General features: G+C 48.7%; 1 protein-coding gene across 1 annotated transcript in view; it reads right to left on the reverse strand.

Annotated features, from left to right (window-relative positions):
• The window catches only part of LOC108679200 (rabankyrin-5), a 29236-nt gene that overhangs the window by 4348 nt on the left and 2516 nt on the right, over nt 1-22372 (reverse strand). The window contains exons 5-11 of the mRNA XM_047885647.1: nt 21608-21731; nt 20691-20840; nt 5413-5578; nt 2739-3114; nt 2420-2636; nt 1417-1596; nt 70-322 (exon numbers count right to left, since the gene is read on the reverse strand). Coding sequence (XP_047741603.1) covers nt 70-322; nt 1417-1596; nt 2420-2636; nt 2739-3114; nt 5413-5578; nt 20691-20840; nt 21608-21731 — 1466 coding nt within the window. The remainder of the gene's footprint in view (nt 1-69; nt 323-1416; nt 1597-2419; nt 2637-2738; nt 3115-5412; nt 5579-20690; nt 20841-21607; nt 21732-22372) is intronic.

A 22372-nucleotide genomic window follows, 5' to 3' on the forward strand; every position in this document is an offset into this window, starting at 1 on the left:
TAACGGCCCTCTGACCCATCACTGTCATGTCCCTGACCCACTAGCCCCACTCCCCTCTACTCCCCATACCGCGGGTGGTGAGCAGCATCAGGACGTCGCGCAGATGGCGCCCCGCGATCGCGCGGTGCAGGGGCGTTTCCCTGTACACGGGGGTGAGGGGGAGCGTGGGGACCACGGGGGGAGGGGTGTCAGGTTCATCGAAGGGGTTCGTCGAGAGCGTCGTGTCGTCGCTCGCCCTCGACGACAGCGACGCGCTGGGCGAGGGACGGGCGAGGGGCGACGAGGGCGACGCCAGCGTCACCAGGTTAGGGTTGGCGCCGTGCTGTGAGGGGAGGAGGAGGGGCGTCGGTGTATAGAATTTGAGGAGCGGGGGAGGCATGACCAAATACTGTCTATGACATGGCAGTATTTGACCAAAAATTGGAGCGCCGCCGACGCCGCCATCAGCTCCCCGCGCCTCCAGTGGAGCTTCTGGGGCACGGAGGCCCAGGGCTCACAGAGACTCAGAGACTCAGGGCTCGCAGTGACCCAAAGACTCAGGGCTCGCAGTAACCCAGAGGCTCAGGGCGAGAGGTAATGGTCGTGTAAACGACAGGAATCTGCCGTTCCATAATAACTTTTAATTTAAATTATGCTTTTTAGGACTTTACACGCATCCTTGCTTCGTGTACAAGAATGTACGAGAGCGCACGCGTCAAGCAGTCGTGACATAGACACGAGGCTGCAGGAAGCTTGACGTGCTGCAGTTGGCCGAGACCAGCAGTCGCTGCAGTGTTAGTGGCAATCGAATTTAAATACAAAGAAAAGGTCAATTTGCCGTATCTTTTTCCTGTTTCGGTGACCAGCTTCTTCATCAATTAAAAATTTGAACAGATTGAAAAAGCAACATTTGTCCTTTTTCTCAATTTTTACAAATTTGCGGTTACATTCTTGTTAAACTTGCGATTTAAGAAGACCAATGAATAAGTGTCAGATGGCAGCTGACCGTGACCTTGAGCAGTCAGCTGAGGGCTGATAATATGAAATACCTGGTGTTAGTGGCGTAACTAACAGCCTAGTGGTGTTACTGACAGCCTAGTGGCGTTACTGACAGCCTAGTGGTGTTACTGACAGCTAAGTGGTGTTACTGACAGTCTAGTGGTGTTACTGACAGTCTAGTGGTGTTACTGGCAGCCTAGGTTTTCTCCCTACTAAAAATTGAGCTGATCACAGCTAGTGTTGTTCTCTGCTGTCACCTCGCTATAGCCAAAGTGAAGGGAAGATGGAAGTTCGTATCTTTCTTAATAAGCTGCGTAAATTATTCCTGTGTAATAGATAGTTGTGCTTCTGGTATTTTATTAAATTTGAGTTAAATTTTAACTAATAAACACCACCACCACCACCCACGCCACAACCATCACCACCACCACCACCCACCTTAATAAGCGCCTCCGTCAGGAGGGGGAGGCCGTTGGTGCAGGAGCAGTGCAGGGGAGTCTCGCCCCCCTCGTTGGGGACGTTCACAGGCGCCCCCGACGTCGTGAGGAACACCCCCACCTCCCCCGCCCCCCTCCTGGCGGCGGTGTGCAGCAGCGTGTCCCCACCACGCCCCAGGGTCTGGGGACACGAGGTAGACCCTCATTATAGTTACATGTCCCCACCACGCCCCTGGGTCTGGGGACACGAGGTAGACCCTCATTATAGTTACATGTCCCCACCACGCGCCAGGGTCTGGGGACACGAGGTAGACCCTCATTATAGTTACGTGTCCCCACCACGCCCCAGGGTCTGGGGACACGAGGTAGACCCTCATTATAGTTACATTTAGAGCAGCTTTATTATTCCCTCCGCCGGCCACATCTGCCTGCACAGTCTCCCCCTCCTTTCGTTAACGTAACGTGTCACTATTCTGGAGGTCTCACTCTCAAACTCCGGAGCCAGTCCGGTTATCATTTTCCAAGAGTACAATATGATACACCTCCCTTCTCTCTAATGAGTACAGCACCAGATGTTCCAGCCTGTCCCAGTAGCGCAGGTCTATCATCCCGCTGATCCTGGACGTAGAGGTCCGTTGGACTGCCTCCAATTGCCGCATCGCGCTACGCTCAAAGTAGTAGTGGCGCCCAAAGATGGCAGCAGTACTTCAAAATGGAGAGCACGAGGGCTCTGAAGAGTGTAATCACTGGCGCCGCTTCTCTTGTTCGGGATGCCCACCAGATCCACACCATCTTTAGTCTGCCTTTTGCAGCTAATGAGCCAAAGCCGTCAAACGTAGCCTCAGTACTCATCAAAACTGACAAAAAAGTCGCTTTTCCTCCTGTACCTTCCCTCTTCAACTACTGTACCTTCCCTCTTCAACTACTGTACCTTCCCTCTTCAACTACTGTACCTTCCCTCTACCTGCTCCCCTCATTTCATTTCCCCCGTCTCCCCCCCTCACCACGCTGAGGTCCGCCCCCGCCGCCACCAGCAGCGCCGCCGCCGAGTCGCCGCCGCTGAGGGACGCCCCGGCGGGGGACGCGGTACCACAGAAGAGCGCGCACCACAGCGGCGTGTGGTCCTCGCAGTCCCGCACCTCGAGCGCCGCGCGCGAGTGTGCGAGCAGCGCGCGGACCACACCCACCTCGCCCCCCACCACCGCCACGTGCAGCGCCGTCCTGATAAATAATATAATTTATCAATAATTTACATAATGTCATCAAAGTTAGCTGCTTGTTCCAATATTTAAATGTATTTATTGCTTTAATGTTAACCCTCACCTGCGTCTGAGGTCCTGGGCACGAGGGTCAGCGCCCTTCTCCAGCAGCATGGCGGTGAGAGCCACCCGCTCCTGAGGGGAGAAGGTCCGGGGGGCGCCTCCCCCATTACAAGTCCCCCCCTCCCCGCTCCTCGCTTTACCCTCTCTACTGTTGTCACCCAACCTGTCGTCACCCTCGCTTCTGTTGTCTCGTTCTTCCTCGTTATGACATCCGCCGCCCCGATGTCCCACATAACCCCCTCTAGGGGAGTGGTTGGGGGACACACGTCCCCCCACAGGGGCCACCAGCAGGTGTAGGGGGGTGTACCCCGACCCCCCCTCATGCAGGTGCACGCTCGCCCCCCGCGACACAAGGAACCTGACACTGGCCGCGTCTCCTGAGGGAGAGAAGCGATAAGTTCCTGCCCTTTTTGGCCTATACTTTCAAAAAAAGTTAAGAGGTCTCAAGTTCATCAGCCAATCATTGACGGCCTTTCAAGCAAAATCCACCAATCATAGACAAGGAAATAGAGCGTAAGTACTTACGTTCACTTAGCCAGTTTTGAAACTATGGACCCAGCTAGGTTGCCAAGACCAAATAGATAAGTTCGTGATGGTTTATGCAAGCTGTCAAGAGCATCAACACACGCGTTTTGATTTAAATTGAATTAGGATAGGATAGAAGTGTTGGCGTTTAAAAAATAGGCCCATGGCCTGTTGCCGATTCTTGAACTTTTCGTGACTTGATTCACAAGGGATCCGGCCTTTGGAAGCCGATCTTTCCATAGCTAACGATTGATTGAGATAGCTGCTGGACTTATTGCCTGGTCCGTAATTTGCTAGGCATTTTAAGACTGAACATATGCTCCTGCATAGCTTCGTCTAGTCTGTTTTTGAAGATGTTCATACTCGGAGCGTCAACGATGCTATCAGGGAGGCTGTTCCACATGTCGGTGACTCGAAGCGAGAAGAAATTTTGTCGCATGGATGTGTTCCAACGCTGTTTTTTTAGTTTATAGCCGTGGCCCCTGTGTTGGTTCTTGTTTCAAATTCTAGTACCGGTAATCCTTCTGGGACCTTGTATAAGTCATGAGTATACTTGTATTCTTCAATGAGGTCCCCACGCAGACGTCGATAACTGAGGCTTGGAAGCTTCATAATCTTTAATCTTTCCTCATAGGACTTGCCTTTCAAGCCCGGAACTATCCTTAATTGTTGCGCGTCTTTGAACACTCTCTACTAAATTTCTGTCTTTTTCAAATTTCGGTGACCATACGACGTTTCCAAACTCCAGGTTCGGGCGCACGACAGCAACAAACAACTGCTTCATCGTTTCTGCATCTAGGAACTCGAAAGAGCGTCTGATCAGTCCAAGTCGTTTATTGGCTTTATTAACTTGACCTTCAATATGCTTAGAAAATTTCAACTCATTGTCGATGTTAACTCCCAAATCCTTTTCCGTTGTCGACTTCGACATCATCACTCTGTCGTTGCAACCGTGTCTTCTCATACTGTAATCTTGCTGTTCATTATTCTTGCCAAGGTGGATAACTTTACATTTGTCAGCGTTAAAACGCAGCTGCCACTTATCAGCCCAGTCAACCAGCCTGTCAAGATCACCTTGCAACTGTACTGATTGCTGTACTGCTTGCAACTGTACTGATCTTCACTGTATTATAATTTTTTGTGTCGTCAGCATACATCGAGCAAACGCTAGACACAGCTTCTGGCAGATCGTTTATAAACGCAACGAATAGAATAGGCCCGAGAACGCTTCCTTGTGGCACGCCGCTGCGCACTGAAGCCCAGTCTGATACGGACCCATTAATACTGACACGTTGTCGCCTCCCTACTAGAAAATCTCTGATCCATATGAGTACATTACTCTCAATTCCCAAAGACTTCAATTTACGCAACAGCCGCTCATGTGGGACACTGTCAAATGCCTAAACAAAATCGAGGTACACTGCATCTACTGGCCCCCTTTCATTGATACATCGAGTTCTATCCCTAATAAAAACCAGCACGTTCCAAGTGCAACAGTATAATTGTACTTATTGTTTAAATATTTTAAAATGTTATTTAGAAATAAAAGGACGCTTAACGTTACGTTACGAATTTTGAGAATTTCTGTATTCGAGAATAATGCAGTGCCTGGTCGAGCGTTGCAGCCATAGAACTACATTTTAAATTATTCCTTTTCAGCAACAAAATCATAGAAAAATCATCTATGGAGCAGTAATATTCGACAAGCAAGCAAGATTTCCCAGCAGCCCTAGACCGGCCCTCGGGACGGTTCACACAAAAGTCTTTAATTCCTAACTTCTTGTTTCCAACGTATAATGGTAGGTTCCTATGAAGGCTACACAAGTTTAACCGATGCGAGGTGGCACGGCAGGCCACTTTACGCTATTTTTATTGGCTCTTAATTTATGCCCGATGTGAGTTTTGGAAGTCCGTGACCAAGGCCACGCTGAGGTACCACCTTCGTCGCCTGTCGAGCCCAAGGACTCGCCTCGCAACTGGGGCCTCGGGGTTAACGCGAATTTGTCATAATTACTTTGAGCTATCCGTTATCTAAGTCAAATTAGATTAGATATAAATTATACGAACGATCGATATAGGCTGAAGGTTCCAAATAAGGCAGCAAGAACCTTCCCATTCGCTATAAAGCCAGAAGCCGTTGATGAGCTCACCTCTGCGTATGGCCCGGTGCAGGAGCGTCGCGCCCTTAGCGTCCAAGTCGTCGAGGGGAGCGCCGTGCTGCAGCAGCAGGTCTGCCACGGTCACCAAGCCCTCCATGAGGGCCGCCTCCAGGGGCACGCTGCCCCCGTCGTCCCTCGTCGCCAGCAGGCTGCTCAGCTGCACAATTCATACAGTAAAAATGCATAGCAATTGATGAGAAAAATGCAATAAAAAATGCATCGCTGTATAGCGATAATAATCTATACCGCGCTCTAAATCTCATAAATAATCGCTGAATAAAATTATACATACATTGATTAGCACGAAGTCAACTTAATATGATAGAAAATTTGCAGCAATTCTTTTCAACGCCAGAAAAGTTACGCAAAAGAATAGGCTGAGGTTTGTAGCTAGATTAAGGCAACTCCGCGGCTACCAATAACATATGACAATAACGTATTCATGGTGATGGCAGATTTCATTTTTGAAGGAATGAATGAAATCTCGATGAGAAAAGGTCAATGTTGCGCCACAGGAGAAACATGGGGAAACAAGGGCCACCGCGACGAGGACGGTCAGTGCGCGGCGCGCTGCCTTGGTGAGTGCATGTGTGTGTCGGTGTCCGCTCTCTGTGCGCCTGTTAGGGCGACGCTCGTTGTTACTGAAAACTCTGCAGAGACGCCGGCGAGTGAACAGTTGTCTTGATGAACTGAAATCTGTTATTATTATTCATGTTTAGTGGCAGGAACCAACTGGTGCGAATGATTGCATGTTTTCTCTCTTTTACGGCAATATTTTTTGTTGCACAAAGCTACATTTTAGCTTAACGGTTGGTAAGCTTAGGCAGCACACGTTCATTTCACTTATGCTAACAATTCTTCACAAAAATGGATGTTTCTTACAAAATTGTTACTTGTTTCTTCAAGAATTTCATTCTAGAAGTTCGTCACCAATCACATAAGTTTGCGAGGCAGAAAAACGAAACGTAGCGTTCACAATACTTACTCACTGACGTCGGCATATTCAGTTCAACCATCCTTAGAATACCTTAAGAGCACGTGTATCTCACAAGCTTTATTTAGACTCGTAAATACCGAGCAACTAAGTTAACAAGATGTCAAGTGCGTGCAAAAAAAAACACATTTTCAATGCCCTTAAAAACAAACGTTTGTACTAAACTTCAAAATATATTTTACGCGGGTAAAATATGGACAATATTTCGGAAAAAAAAATTAAGTAAATTTTCAAAATTCTGGAGATAATTCGTCCCCTGCAGCATCAAGCGGGAGCCGAGATTTCATATCAATAAATAATATTCAATACAAGCGACCATCACCACGTTTTTTATATGGCGTTGATGTGATGGCACAGAGTCCAGACCAGAGCATGCAGCGTACCGTACACGCTTGCTTGCTACCCTCACCCCAGCCACCCTCACACACCAGCCACCCTCACACACCAGCCACCCTCACACACCAGCCACCCTCACACACCAGCCACCCTCACACACCAGCCACCCTCACACACCAGCCACCCTCACACCAGCCACCCTCACCCCAGCCACCCTCACACACCAGTCACCCTCACACAGCAGCCACCCTCACACACCCGCCACCCTCACACCAGCCACCCTCACACACCAGCCACCCTCATACACCCGCCACCCTCACACCCGCCACCCTCACACTCTATGCACGCAGCAAGCACAGCGCTATAACTCAAATGTTTAGCTCGTGTCGCCCACAACCGAGCGAAAGCACAACCGTTAACCTGGCACGAGTGGGCGACACATGGGCGACTGGGGGACGCTCATGGCGAGAAGAAAGCAGTGAAGCACAAATATGTGTACATACACTACGGCTATTCTACGGCTATTCATGATGTGCGCACGACAGACGTACGGCATATGTAAGCAGATCGGACTGGCATAGACTGGCCATACGTTAGGCAGACACAGGCTTGGCATCAGTTATCTCTTAATTTCCGAATGATTTCATCATGGAAGATTGAAAAATCATTTTTTAAATCCAAACAAACACATCACCTTATTTGACAGGCAATCGATGAGTCACTCGCGCAACTTATCAATTAATAAATAAAATATGTATTAACTATCGGAAGTTGAACCACCGCCCTGTCACGCACGTTACGTTGAGCGCAAGCGGCCGCCCGGTCCAGCGCAGGCACCGCTTAGCGATGCTCGTGCGTCTCGCTGCCAACGTTAGTATAAACAGCAAACCCAACACCAGAATCATTACAGATTTACAGTTGACATAGAAAAGGTGCTGGCAACGCTAGTGCTGCTCAATCGGGCAATTCAACTTTTTTTGGCAGTGGCCATTTCAACTTGTGGGCTGCACGTGCCATCTTACCTTTGGTAAATTAATAGATACATAGATAAGGTACTGGCAACGCTAGTGCTGGCATAGATAGGGTACTGGCAACGCTAGTGCTGGCATAGACGAGGTGCTGGCAACGCTAGTGCTAGCAAGTTATAAGGTTCAGCAGAGCAGCGTTGGGTTGGCATACACAGGAGCGGCGTTGGTATATCGTTTAAGCCGCTATAGACTAGCCGTTGCTGCTATAGAATAGCCGTTGCTGCTATAGAATAGCGGTTTAAGCCGTTGCTGCTATAGAATAGCGGTTTAAGCCGTTGCTGGTATAGCGCCGTTTCGAAGCAACGCCCCTGCATGGGAGCTAAGCGAGCGACGCGCGCTGGGGACAAGGGGGCAAACACCTCGTGTGGGGACATGCATGGCATGGGGAGGAAAATCGGGACCACGCCCGTGGGGAAGCCGTGTTAGGGCATGGGCGGCAAGTGGTGTGGTGCACTGCACTGCACTTGGTGGTGCACTGCACAGTCTGCATTTGGTGGTGCAGTGCAACACCACGGAACGGAATGTACTAGGGAATATAGCACACTTCCTCACACAGCACAGCACTATCAACACAACACCGCACTGTAAACACAGCACTAGGCCGATATAGCCACAGCTATAACGCAGCAGCCCAGACATGATGAGTCAAGTTATTCTTGTGGTGCGGACGATGACTCACCGTGATTCCTGCAACATAGTGGGCACCACACCAGCTCCCTCCCCCCTGAAACCCCGCCTCTTCATCCCACACCGACCCCTCATCGGCGTAGGAGTGATGACGGAACAATTCAACTCTGGTCCGCATGAGCTTCATGTCTTGCAATATCAAATTGCCGTGCTGATGACAACAATCAGAAGTGGTAACCTGCTCAGACATTCACCCCGAAAGGCTCAGATAAAGTCACGTCATCGGAGAACAAACAATGAGGCTATCGGGATTGTACTCTACGAAGTCGACTATAGAGTACAGTTGCATACAGTGACTAAACGCCGAAGCAATGTGCATGCTAACGACACGTTGACGACGTGTTGACGTATAGATCACCAGTCAATACGTTGCTGCGATGAACCAACTCGTCAGTACGGCCGTTGATGCTAGACCAACTGACAATAGCCGTTGATGTTGTTCCAACTCGTCAGTTCGTCATAACATCAACAGAGCAACTGACATGAACAGAAGCATCAGGCGCAACATCTCACGAACATCACGCGTATTCCCTTCCTTCACAAGCCCGTAAAAAATCTCGTCTCCCGACACTTGATACAACCATCGTACTCATCGCAATTTATGTGTATTCATCACCCTCTTGGTGGGGTTAATTCATCATCCTATTGGCGCCAGGATGCATCATAATCTCAATGATACGATGATCACCCGCTGATGGTGCCAGGATGCATCATCATCTCAATGATACGATGATCACCCGCTGATGGTGCCAGGATGCATCATAATCTCAATGATACGATGATCACCCGCTGATGATGCCAGGATGCATCATCATCTCAATGATACGATGATCACCCGCTGATGATAAGGGCGTTAAATGCGCGCCGGAAGCAGAGGGAAGACGGGGAGGGAAGCTCTCCCTCGCGCGGCACACATCACTTACACAAGGGGGCTTTGTGTCCAGCGTGCGCCATACACCAGCGTGCTCCACACAGCAGCGAGCGCCTTAGTATCCTTATCCTTAGTATACGTAAATACGGTTGTTAATACTGACACGTACGTTGTCGTCTAGCTACCGGAAAATCTCTGATCCTTTAGAGTGCGTTTCCTTCTATTCCCAATTCGCCATATAGCAGCGCGCGCCATACACCAGCGTGCGCCACACAGCAGCGTGCGCCACACAGCAGCGTGCGCCACACAGCAGCGTGCACCATACAGCAGCGTGCGCCACACAGCAGCGTGCGCCACACAGCAGCGTGCGCCACACAACAGCTGGCACCACCATGCAGCTGTCAGGGTACCGCTAGGGCCCACCGGTGCCCCACTGACCCGCTGGCCGCGCCCCACTGGCTCCCGCCCCCCGCCTATCTACCCCTGAATGTGACCATCTACGCAGTCAGCCGCCACACTAGCCGGGTGGTCTGATATGTAATTCCTTCACTAAGCGCAACGCTCCGCTCGTAAATGAGAAAGCAGTCTGAAAATTTGAATACTATTCCAGCTATTCAATTTTCATACTGTGAACATTATGTCAACTTAATTTGTACGGCAACTGTTATCGTCGAGGAAAATTTCGCACCCAAAAACTAGTAAAGCGTGCGACTTTTCTTCAGATTTCAATATTTGCGTTGATATTGACATTTCCCGCCCTTATGGTAGTGTGATCGGTATACCACGCATTCCAGAATCGGACTTCTGCTGATAGATAAATCGATCTAAACAGAATAGGCAGAGAAACTTCCGTTGATTAATGCAAGGTTTGTTTGTCAGAAGTTGTTGACCCTTGAAGGGACTGGTTTCAAGGATATATGCCTTTTCAAGGATGTGCATTTTCAAGGATGTACTTTTCCAAGGATATGTGTCTTTTCGAGGATGTGCTTTTTCAAGGATAGCCAATAAGATCCGGCCGGCTGACAATGAAAGGGTCACCTGAAAACCGCTCGTTTTCTGCAGCATCGCAACGACAGATATGTGGTTATTGTGGTTACGATTTCAAGGGCAGATAACGACTAAATGCCACGGCATGACTGTTCTTAAATGTTGTCTTGCTCACGGTGATTTAAAGAGTTGATACATCGCTTATAAATACCTTGCTTGTGCCTTATTTGTGCTAGACGTTGATATGTGCCTTGTTAGTGCTAGACGTTGATATGTGCCTTGTTGGTGCTAGACGTTGATATGTGCCTTGTTGGTGCTAGACGTTGATATGTGCCTTGTTGGTGCTAGACGTTGATATGTGCCTTGTTAGTGCTAGACGTTGATATGTGCCTTATTTGTGCTAGACGTTTATATGTGCCTTTATAGTGCTAGGCGGCACAGATTTGTGCCGTGCGGTGTATGAGTGCCATGGACAGCCACGCGGACGCGCAGTTTTTGCGAGAGTGAGAGCGCCGGGACCTTGCCAGCATGACGGCCTGCATGCTGTGCCAGCATGACGCCCTGCATGCTGCATCAGCATGACGCCCTGCATGCTGCATCATGCAATTAAACATGTCGAGCACATCATGTGAAGCCTGCACAGTACCGCGCTGCGCACCACATGCTAGCCGTCTAGTGATCACATATGTGGCGAGTTTCGGTCACATATTTGCAACAAAAATGCTATGCATACATTATATTGGGTAGCTCATCTCGGTACACACGACCTGTGAACCTGTGAGGCACCACAACACACAACACAGCTGTTGGTGGCAGCACGACACACAACACGGCTGTTGGTGGCAGCACGACACACGACACAGCTGTTGGTGGCACCACGACACACAACACGGCTGTTGGTGGCAGCACGACACACAACACGGCTGTTGGTGGCAGCACGACACACAACACAGCTGTTGGTGGCAGCACGACACACAACACGGCTGTTGGTGGCACCACGACACACAACACAGCTGTTGGTGGCACCACGACACACAACACAGCTGTTGGTGGCACCACGACACACAACACAGCTGTTGGTGGCACCACGACACACAACACAGCNCGGTTGCCGCAGTCCAATAGACTAGCTATATACTCTCGTTAGGATGACGCGGTTGCCGCAGCCCAATAGCCTAGCTATATACTCTCGTTAGGAAGACGCGGTTGCCGCAGTCCAATAGACTAGCTATATACTCTCGTTAGGATGACGCGGTTGCCGCAGTACAACAGACTAGCTATATACTCTCGTTAGGATGACGCGGTTGCCGCAGCCCAATGGACTAGCTATACACTCTCGTTAGGATGACGCGGTTGCCGCAGTCCAATAGACTAGCTGTATACTCCCGTTAGGATGACGCGGTTGCCGCAGTCCAATAGACCAGCTATATACTCTCGTTAGGATGACGGTTGCCGCAGTCCAATAGACTAGCTATATACTCTCGTTAGGATGACGCGGTTGCCGCAGTCCAATAGACTAGCTATATACTCTCGTTAGGTCGTTAGGATGACGCGGTTGCCGCAGTCCAATAGACTAGCTATATACTCTCGTTAGGATGACGCGGTTGCCGCAGTCCAATAGACTAGCTATATACTCTCGTTATTGTGTATATGTTCATATTACTTCTTATTCCCAAATATGGACCGCGTAAGTTCTGTTCCTGCCGGACATGCCGGTAACTGGTGTATAATACAAGACACTCGTGCAGAGTAGTATGAAAGCCGTACACTTCCTAAATAACAATACCAAATATCAATTTTTCATGACTATTAATATACAAGGAATAAATAATTTAATTCTAATGATAAGCAATTACAAGGAAATAGCTGGTATATGTGTTTTGAAATAAGTTAGGTATCTCATAAAGGAATGGAGTTGCGTGGCACCGACTAAGTGGATGAGTTTGCACGCTGCCCGCGCTGCCAGTGTGAAGGCTGGCAGCGGTCACGCAGGTTCTCATATTTGTTTCCTATACATTATATTTCCTATTCATTATATTTCCTATACATTATATATCCTATTCATTATATTTCCTATTCATTATATATCCTATTCATTATATATCCAATTCATTATATTTCCTATACATTATATTTCCTAAACATTATATTTCCTATTCATTATATATCCTATTCATTATATTTCCTATACATTATATATCCTATTCATTATATTTCCTATACATTATATATCCTATACATTATATATCCTATTCATTATATATCCTATTCATTATATTTCCTATAGGTACATTACATTTCCTATTCATTATATTTCCTATAGGTACATTACATTTCCTATTCATTACATTTCCTATCATTATATTTCCTATTCATTATATCACAAAATTATGATAGTCGTGTGTTTGAAGCCTGGCACTGCTAATATACCGGCTGTTCGGGTCTGTGTCCAGGATAGTTATAGCTAAGAATTTCATTTTAATTGTAGAATTAAGAGATATTGTGAAAATATAGTTTGAATCTTAACATATGATATTTACTTCAGAATTAAGTTATCATTTTATTTAAAAGATCTTGTTTCATTCATACTAAATTTCAAAAGATGAATTGAATGGGAATTTTGTGATAAATCTTGGTTTGAACAGGTCTCTCTTTAAATGTTATTATTAAAGTTCAACATTACTGCCTTGATTCGAAATAATGGAATGCGGAATAACGGGAAGCTCAAATAGCAAGGATTATCTCTCACAAGCAACGTTGGGTTAAATTTTTTTAATTTTTATGTTTTAACAAGCTTTGTTTGGTGCCTGGAGATATACATATGTTGCTGCTATACCTCGTAACCGCGATACCTGTCGTGTCGGCAATTTAGCTAGACCTAACATTTCAATTTTAGTTGTGGAATTGAGAAGTTTCAAAAAACGATGTCTAAATTTGAAAATTGTGATTAAACAAAATTAGAACTCATTACGACATTCTCATTATTCAAATATAACTAATGACAATTTCGACATGGTCATAAATAAGGTTGGTTAGTCTTTGCAAAGTTACTTGTTACACGCGGGGTTGCAAAGAGGCTTGGACTATCTGTTCTTCATTAACACAACTTCACATAATTTATTTTGCAGTCAAGACGATCAGGGTAACGGACTAAACTATCGCAATACAATACAGAGCAACGACGTATGTAATTCACTCAGTTATAAGGTGAACGCGATTGATTAAGAGCATTAATAATATATTAGTGGAAATAGTGAACTATACAAGTGAATGTGATTAGTTAAGAGCATCAAAATGAATAAGGACACAATGGAATACAAGTGCAATGTAATTAGTTAAGAGCATCAAAATGAATTTAAGGGCTCAATGGAACACAAGCGAATGTAATTAGTTAAGAGCATCATAAAGAAAGTGAAGAAGATAGTGAACTACATGAAGAATGTAAGGAATAGCATACATGCTGCGGGCAGATGCAAGAGCTGCAGTCGTACACTTGTATACCGGCGCTTCATGACATCATGCAGCTCTGCCTTAACTCAACTACAATAACAATGCAATAACCTGCCATAATTTAAACATACATCAGATGCATACATTCTGTATGGTTAAATACCATACAGAAGAATAACCCGAGTGTCAAGTGTTTGCTGGTGACAAGGAGAGCGACACAAGCAGACAAGGACAGCCGAGCACAGAGGGCGACATGCGCGCCGCGGCCCTCACCACGCTGCTGCTGCTTGCAGCAGGTGAGACGCGTGCGTACAGCGTGCGTGAGGTGCGTGTGGTGTGCGTGCGGTGCGTGTGGTGTGCGTGAGGTGTGCACAGCGTGCGTGAGGTGCGTACAGCGTGCGTGCGGCGCATGTGGTGTGCGTGAGGTGCGTACAGCGTGCGTGAGGCGCGTACAGCGTGCGTGTGGTGCGTACAGCGTGCGTGCGGGTGTAAAGTGGTACGGAGTGGAAATGAGCGGAGTCAATGTAGAAGGACAGACGACTTAGCTACTCCAGTGAGTAGCCGATGTTTATGGGGCAGAGAAGCACGCGGGGGGCAAGAGGTTACTCTCAGTGCATTTTTAGAAATGAAGGACCAAATGCAACAGCAAATGTATCGGTTGAAACTACTGCAACTCCAGATGAAGGAGCTGCTGGACCAGGGACGCCAGGCAGAGCGGTGTCACTGCAGGTAAGCGCACAAGACGGGAAGAGTCTGGCATTTTGCTGGCCAACATCGAGGGGCTCTTCCCACAAAGAGCGCGTCACAAGCTTGGCGTGCTTCGTGTGATGGCCGACTAGGGTGGGATCTTTATGATTGCACTAACGGAATCGCACCTAAGAAAAGATATCCTTGCTGCAGAAATTTCAATATGGAAGGATTCCAACATTATCGTGCTGACCGAATGGGAGGGAGGAAGAAGGGAGGAGTAATTGTTTACCTTAGAAACTCACTCGCAAGAAGCCAGGTGCAATTGAAATCAGAATCAGGCAACTCTGATGGCTTTGCTGAACACGTACTACTCCACATAATAAAACTTGACCTCTGCGTCGTAGCCATATCTATAGGCCGCGTGCATGCCCATCGGAAAATTTCAACGAACCCTAGAGGAAATAGAAATCAGGGTGGCCGAACTGGGTGAACCAGCCTCAAGCCTGATAATGGGGGGATGAGACTTCAATCTCCCACGTATCCGTTTCCGTTGGACAAGTCTGGGCGACTTGGAGGTTGATGACCGCGACTGGAGTCAAGAACCCAAACTAGTGAAGTTTGCTGTGGAACACTTGCTCAGTCAGCAAGTACGGTTGCCGACAAAAGAACACAATATCCTCAATCTCTTTTTTACTAATAATGAAAGAATGTCTGTTGACGTTCGGGTCGAAGAAACCTCACCGCCAGACCACCGCCTGGTGATGGTGGATACAATTGAAACTGACACCCGGCCCAAGGCTATTCCCCAAAAGTGACTAGCAAGATTCAACTTCCACCATCGAAGAACGAATTGGGAGGCAGTTTGGAATGAATTTTACTAAACTGATTGGAGAGAAGAGTTTCACGAGATGAATGCAGAGAAACAAACACAAAACTATGTGCGAAACTAGCATACGTATGTGTGCGTCATACCCTGACAAAACGGGCCCCAAAGTCCGCAGCATTCCGGGAGACCGAAGAATCCTCATGAGAAAACGCACACGTTTGAATAAACAAATACCTGAATCCACAAGTTATCTGAGGAGACAGACTAGTAGATTTGCACAAAGAAGCCGAACTCAGGTTGCAGGACCCGCACAGGATGGAAGAACAAGCCGCCGATGAGCGAGTAGTTGAAGTTATCAGAGAGAACCCCAAATATTTCTTCAAATACGCCCAGTTCAAGGCTAAAATAAAGACTCCAGCGGGCTTACTGAAGGACAACCATGTCCTTGTCGAGAATGACCATGGCATGTGCGAGTTACTGGGATCGCAGTTTGATTCAGTTTTCAGTAACCTCCGTTCTACTCAAGGGAGGAGAATGATATCGAAGTTCTCCAGGAGCTGCCAGGTGGAAGGGGGTTGGAGAACATTGAGTTTGCACCAGAAGATATGAAAATAAGTATCAAAGAACTGGCGAAGTTCTTAGCACCAGAACCCGATGGAATTCCGGCAGTGTTGTTGAAGAAGTGTTTTGGAGCAGCGAAGGCTCTGCTCACAATGCTCTGGAGTGCCTCGATGATGGAGGGAATTATTCCTGAGGGCCTAAAAATGGGGCTGATAACGCTAATCCACGAAGGAGGCTAGAAGAACAGACCTCAAAATTACAGACCGGTGACCTTGACCTCACAGGTGATCAAAGTTTTTGAGAAGGTAGTGGCCAGGAGGCTTGTCCAGTATATGGGAGAGGCTGAACTGTGTAATAATGGACAACATGGTTCCGTGCGAAATCGTTCCTGTTTGTCACAGTTACTGGAACACCATCACCGCCTAATGGCCCTACTCGAGGAGGGAGCTGGCGTGGATGTAGTATGCCTGGACTTTGTTAAAGCCTTTGACAAAGTTGACCATGGGATGCTCTTCAGAAAGCTGAGACTATTGGGAGCAGGAGGAAGCCTGTTGAGGGTAGGAAGGTGGCTCCAAAACTTCCTTACAAATAGAGTACATAAGCTGTCGCAATTGGAAACTCGAACTCGAGAGAAGCGAGGGTGAAAAGCGGAGTGCCACAAGGCTCAGTGCTTGGCCCATTCGTCTTCCTCGTTCACATCGCCTATATCGACTCGGAACTCACCCACGCATCTACATCGTCATTTGCGGACGATTCAAGAGTGCTGAAGAAGATCACAGATGACATACGTAGCCTGCGAGAGGTTACAGGATGACTTGTCGACAATCAATGTTTGGGCCCTAGTGAATAAGTGAATAATATGCAATTCAACGGCAAAAAGTTCGAAGTAATGATATACAGAGTTGGCCACAGAGCCCGGGATGCCACATCGCTACTTGGCATCGGATGACACAGAAATTGAGGAGAAGCAACTTGTTCGAGATCTCGAAGTGTTGATGAGTACTGAAGCTACGTTCGATGCCCATATCGAGGAAATAGTCGCGCGCAACCGGCAACGGATGGGATGGATATGGCGGACATTTCGAACGAAAGAAGCAGCACCAATGATTACACTCTTCAGAGCCCTCGTGCTCCCCAATCTTGAGTATTGCTGCCAACTTTGGTCGCCACGCAAGGCAGGTGCGGTGCGGAAACTGGAGGCAGTGCATAGGACCTTCACGTACAGGATCAGCGGCATGAGGGAGCTGAATCTGAATTACTGTTGCAACACCTGGGGCTGTACTCACTGTAGAGGAGAAGAGAAAGGTAAATCATACTATACACTTGGAAGATGATAACCGGACTGGCTCCCAACTTTGAATATGAGACCTGCAAAATTGTGATGTATTACAACGAAAAGAGGGGGAGACTGTGCAGGATTACACCATTCAATAACCGAGCCGCGGCCAGAGTACAGACTCTTCGTGAGGGATCACTGTCTGTGGTAGGACCGAGGCTCTCTAATGTCTTGCCAAAGTGCTGAGAGGGTGGGAATTCACTCTTGCGACTTTCAAGAGACAACTGGATAAGTTTGACTTTCTTGCGACTTTCTTAAGACTAGCGACGACTCGGAGACAGAAGACGACTAAAGCGGAGCATCAGCTTGAACTAGGACTACTAAATCCTAAACTCATCACAAGGTCATAAGGTGCAGCGTGCGTGTGGTGCGTACAGCGTGCGTTTGGTGCGTACAGCGTGCGTGTGGTGCGTACAGCGTGCATGCGGTGCGTACAGCGTGCATGCGGTGCGTGCAGCGTGCATGCGGTGCATCAGGTGCTACAAGTGCACCACAACACTCACCCCCCGCCATGCCCCTTACCTCCCCACCCGTCCCCCAGGTGCAGTTGCCATCAGAGCCCCTTACCTCCCCACCCGTCCCCCAGGTGCAGCTGCCATCAGGTGCTACGAGTGCACCCACAACACCCAGCGGGTGAAGCAGCAGCAGCGCTACGTGTATCCATGCTACGCCTTCTCCCCCAGCGACCCCCGCTACGTGAGGGACTGCCCCGCCGCCCCCCTCTGCGTGCACCAGCACATCACGCTGCACCTGCTACACGGTATGCTGTGTAATATTAAGTATGCTGTGTATTATTAAGTATGCTGTGTAATATTAGGTATGCTGTGTAATATTAAGTATGCTGTGTAATATTAGGTATGTTGTGCAGAGGAGTGCAGAGTGCACCGCTTCGGTGCATTGCTTACCATTCGTTTTTTCTCATACCTGGTAAAAGCAAGCCGTTCCTCAAGGTTCAGTTGACCTCCTGGAGATGTCTATACGAACCCAACGTTTCTTCTCATTGTGCCGGATTTTACGTTAATGTACGAGTTTTAGAGGAGGTGGAGAGCAGCGTTAGGACATTATTTTCTCTACCCCCATCACAACTCACACCCCGTCGTGTCACGCACACCCCGTCGTGCCACGCACACCCCGGCGTGTCACGCACACCCCGTCGTGTCACGCACACCCTGGCGTGTCACGCACACCCCGGTGTGTCACGCACACCCCGGTGTGTCACGTACACCCCGGCGTGTCACGCACACCCCGGTGTGTCACGCACACCCCGGCGTGTCACGCACACCCCGGTGTGTCACGCACACCCCGGCGTGTCACGCACACCCCGGCGTGTCACGCACACCCCGGCGTGTCACGCACACCCCGGCGTGTCACGCACACCCCGGCGTGTCACGCACACCCCGGCGTGTCANTGGTGGCACCACGACACACAACACAGCTGTTGGTGGCACCACGACACACAACACAGCTGTTGGGGCACCACGACACACAACACAGCTGTTGGAGCACCACGACACACAACACGGCAGGTCAGCACTAAGGGTCACTGGGGCCGCTCTCTCCAGCGGCGGCCTGACGGCCTTGATCTTCTACCGCCGCACCGCTGCCCTCGTTATGCGGCGACTTTTGTACCCGTCCGCGGACGGGCACATACCGACGGGCGCAGTGATGAGCACAGCGACGGGCGCATAGCGACGGGCGCAGTGATGGGGCACAACGACGGGCGTATAGCAACGGGCACAGCGCACGTCTGCGGCTCAGCAACGAACGGTGTAGACGAGGCCGTCCCTGACGCTGCGGTCGACACGTCGAGGAGCTCGCAGTTCCCCACAACACGCGGTTGCAGTAGTCTAATAGCCTAGCTATATACTCTCGTTAGGATGACGCGGTTGCCGCAGTCCAATAGAATAGCTATATACTCTCGTTAGGATGACGCGGTTGCCGCAGTCCAATATCAAGTCCTAATGTTCCTCACATGCTCTACTGATGAATCCTTCTCCTCCTGTAAATAAGACATCAACTCCTCCATGGCCTGCCCTCCCCCAGGTGATGGTGACTCAATAACGGTAAATAATTCCCCCTCCTTTCCTCAGATGCCGCCCCAACTTCAGGGGAAGTGATCCCAATTACGGTGCGTTTACTCCCCAGGTACCACACCCCAACCTCAGGGGAAGTGATCCCAATAACGCTGCGTTTACTCCCCAGGTACCCACCCCAACCTCAGGGGAAGTGATCCCAATAACGCTGCGTTTACTCCCCAGGTACCCACCCCAACCTCAGGGGAAGTGATCCCAATAACGGTGCGTTTACTCCCCAGGTATCGCCCCCCTTCCTCCCTCTACTGCTACTGCGACACGGACTTCTGCAACGGTCCTCCCCTCAGTGCAGGGGAGCCCAGCCCCACACCTCACTGGGGAGTCGCGCTAGTAACGGTCGGGGGTATCTTGGTGTTGGGCCGGACAAGAGCTTAAACCTGATGTGGGAGAACCGGAGTCTGGAGAAGCTGGTTCTGCTTTTGGAAGAACCGGAGTCTGGAGAAGCTGGTTCGGTTTTTTAAAGAACCGGAGTCTGGTGAAGCTGGTTCTGCTTTTGGAAGAACCGGACTCTGGTGAAGCTGGTTTGGCTTTTGGAAGAACCGGAGTCTGGTGAAGCTGGTTCTGCTTTGGAGAACCGGAGTCTGGTGAAGCTGGTTCTGCTTTTGGAGAACCGGAGTCTGGTGAAGCTGGTTTGGCTTTTGGAAGAACCGGACTCTGGTGAAGCTGGTTCGGCTTTTGGAAGAACGATGAAGCGAGTTCGAAAAAACTCATCTGATGAAACTAGTCCCACTGAACCAGGCCGTGTGGTCCACAGCAGCAGGATTGGTCGGTGAACCGATTCAGCTTCGAATCTTTGATAATACCTGACTTGGTGTTGAGCTGATTGCCTCAACATTTAAGTACTACCCAAATGTTTTATACTTTTGTAACTATGTTACTTATAAATATACTCCTTTATATCCTTCATAAATTGAATAAGCACTTAGCGAACACTACATCAAATCGATGTAGAAGAGGCCACCACGAATAGTGTAGTGAGCACGCAGTATCGTCCAAGTGAGCACAGTGAGCGCATCGAGGACGCAGTATCGTCCAAGTGAGCGCAGTGAGCGCATCGAGCACGCAGTATCATCCAAGTGAGCGCAAAAGACAAGGCGAGCGTGCAGCGTTGATGCACAGAAGGCGAGACGAGCGCGCATGCCATCGCTGGCTGTGATATACGCAAGGTATCATAGAACAATAAACAGTCACTCCTGTAACTGTCTTCTTATTGTCCTCATAACCATCGTCACCTCATTGTCTTCATTACCTTTATAACTTATTCTTCTCTCACAGCAATCATCAAATTTTTTATTATTGCAGACCAGAGCAGTGCTCTACCAGTGTACGATGCACTACCTGCGTACAGTGCTCTACCTGAGTACGGTGCTCTACCTGCGTATAATGCACTACCAGCATGCAGTGCTCTACCTGTGTACGGTGCTCTATAAGGTAGAGGAAGACGACGTCCTCCCTGTGCAGGCGTATGGCGGCGTGCAGAGGGCGCTGCGTCTTGTTCTTCACCATGGCGTAGAGAAGCTGCGCAGACATGTGCGCGAAGTCTGCTGTCGTCAACTCGTCCTGCAACACGCGGTCGCACTTGTTTAATTGATTTTTATTCACAAAGGAGAGCTAGTAACAATTCAAAAGAAAAAAAATATATTTTTTTAAAATAATAGAGACATCCAAGTGAAAGCCCATAAGCAGATACGCTTCGCAGGCAGCAGAGGTGATTTAAAACTCTATTCCAATGATAAGGCAAAGAAGTTAAGAGCAACAGGGGTAATACAAGGTGCGATCTAACAGTATCTCAATATGGAACAGCAATTCTATACAGAGAAGAAATTTATTATCTTAATGTGAAGGGGAACCATTTACCTGCTTTGTAAAGCAATATTATCGAGTCATTTTACACAGTGAACAATAAAAAGCATACATTTGATGGCATCAAGAAGAATGAACGCGTCATTTTCGGTGTATTCCCTAGCCATTTTAGCGACATGATTGGGGATTGGCAGAGGCTTGGTTACGTGGCTAGTTGCATAGAGAAGGCAGACACTTGTGAGCCAATCAAGGTAGTAGGCAATTACTAAAGGGATGAGCTTTGGTATGTGATCACGGTTTAGTGAAGCACCGGACGTCACTAACTCACTACATTCATCTTGTGATCACGGGCTCCAATATACAGTATATACGTCACTCATTGTACCCACTGAACCCAATCCTATCCCAAGGGCCCACTGGGTCTCTCAGAGCCCTTCTCACTCAAGGGCCAACTGGGTCCCCCAGAACCCTTCTCTTGAGAACCCACTAGAACCTCCAGAACCCGTCCCCTGCCCCGCACGCACCCAGTGGGTGGAGATGAGGGCGGAGCAATGGTCGCGGAGTCGCAGGGCGCCGATCTCCTCAGCGGTGGAGTAGAGGCGCACGCAGCTCCTGACCGTGACGCGGGACACCATCTCCTCCTCACACCTGGGGAGGAGGGGCAAGCTTAGGTGGAGGAGGCCTGGGTCTATACTTTCAAAAAAAGTTAAGAGATCGTAAGTTCACCAGCCAATCATTGACGGCCAAAAAGCAGATAAAGCAATCATAGCAAAATCATTCAAGCAAAATCAAGCAATCATAGACAAGAAAATGGAGCGTAAGTACTTACGTTCACTTAGCGAGTTTTGAAAGTATGGCCCTAGGACAGTGGAGGGACACACTACTTGGCAAACTTATCAACACGAGTGAACCAGCGCCATCCTACACACTAGATAGTGTGTGTAAGATACACACTAGATAGTGTGTGTAAGATACACACTAGATAGTGTGTGTAAGCCGGCTCACAGGCTGGGCTCGTGGAGCTGTTCTATGAGAGCTTGGGATGCTAGTGAAGGATGGAGGACGCTAGTGAAGGAATGGAGGACGCTAGTGAAGAAATGGAGGACGCTAGTGAAGGAATGTAGAACGCTGGTGAAGGAATGGAGGACGCTGGTGAAGGAATGTAGGACGCTGGTGAAGGAATGGAGGACGCTAGTGAAGGAATGTAGGACGCTAGTGAAGGAATGGAGGACGCTGGTGAAGGAATGTAGGACGCTAGTGAAGGAATATAGGACGCTAGTGAAGGAATG

This window comes from Hyalella azteca, unplaced genomic scaffold, assembly GCF_000764305.2.
Source record: "Hyalella azteca isolate HAZT.00-mixed unplaced genomic scaffold, Hazt_2.0.2 contig2661, whole genome shotgun sequence".
Taxonomy (NCBI): domain Eukaryota; kingdom Metazoa; phylum Arthropoda; class Malacostraca; order Amphipoda; family Hyalellidae; genus Hyalella; species Hyalella azteca.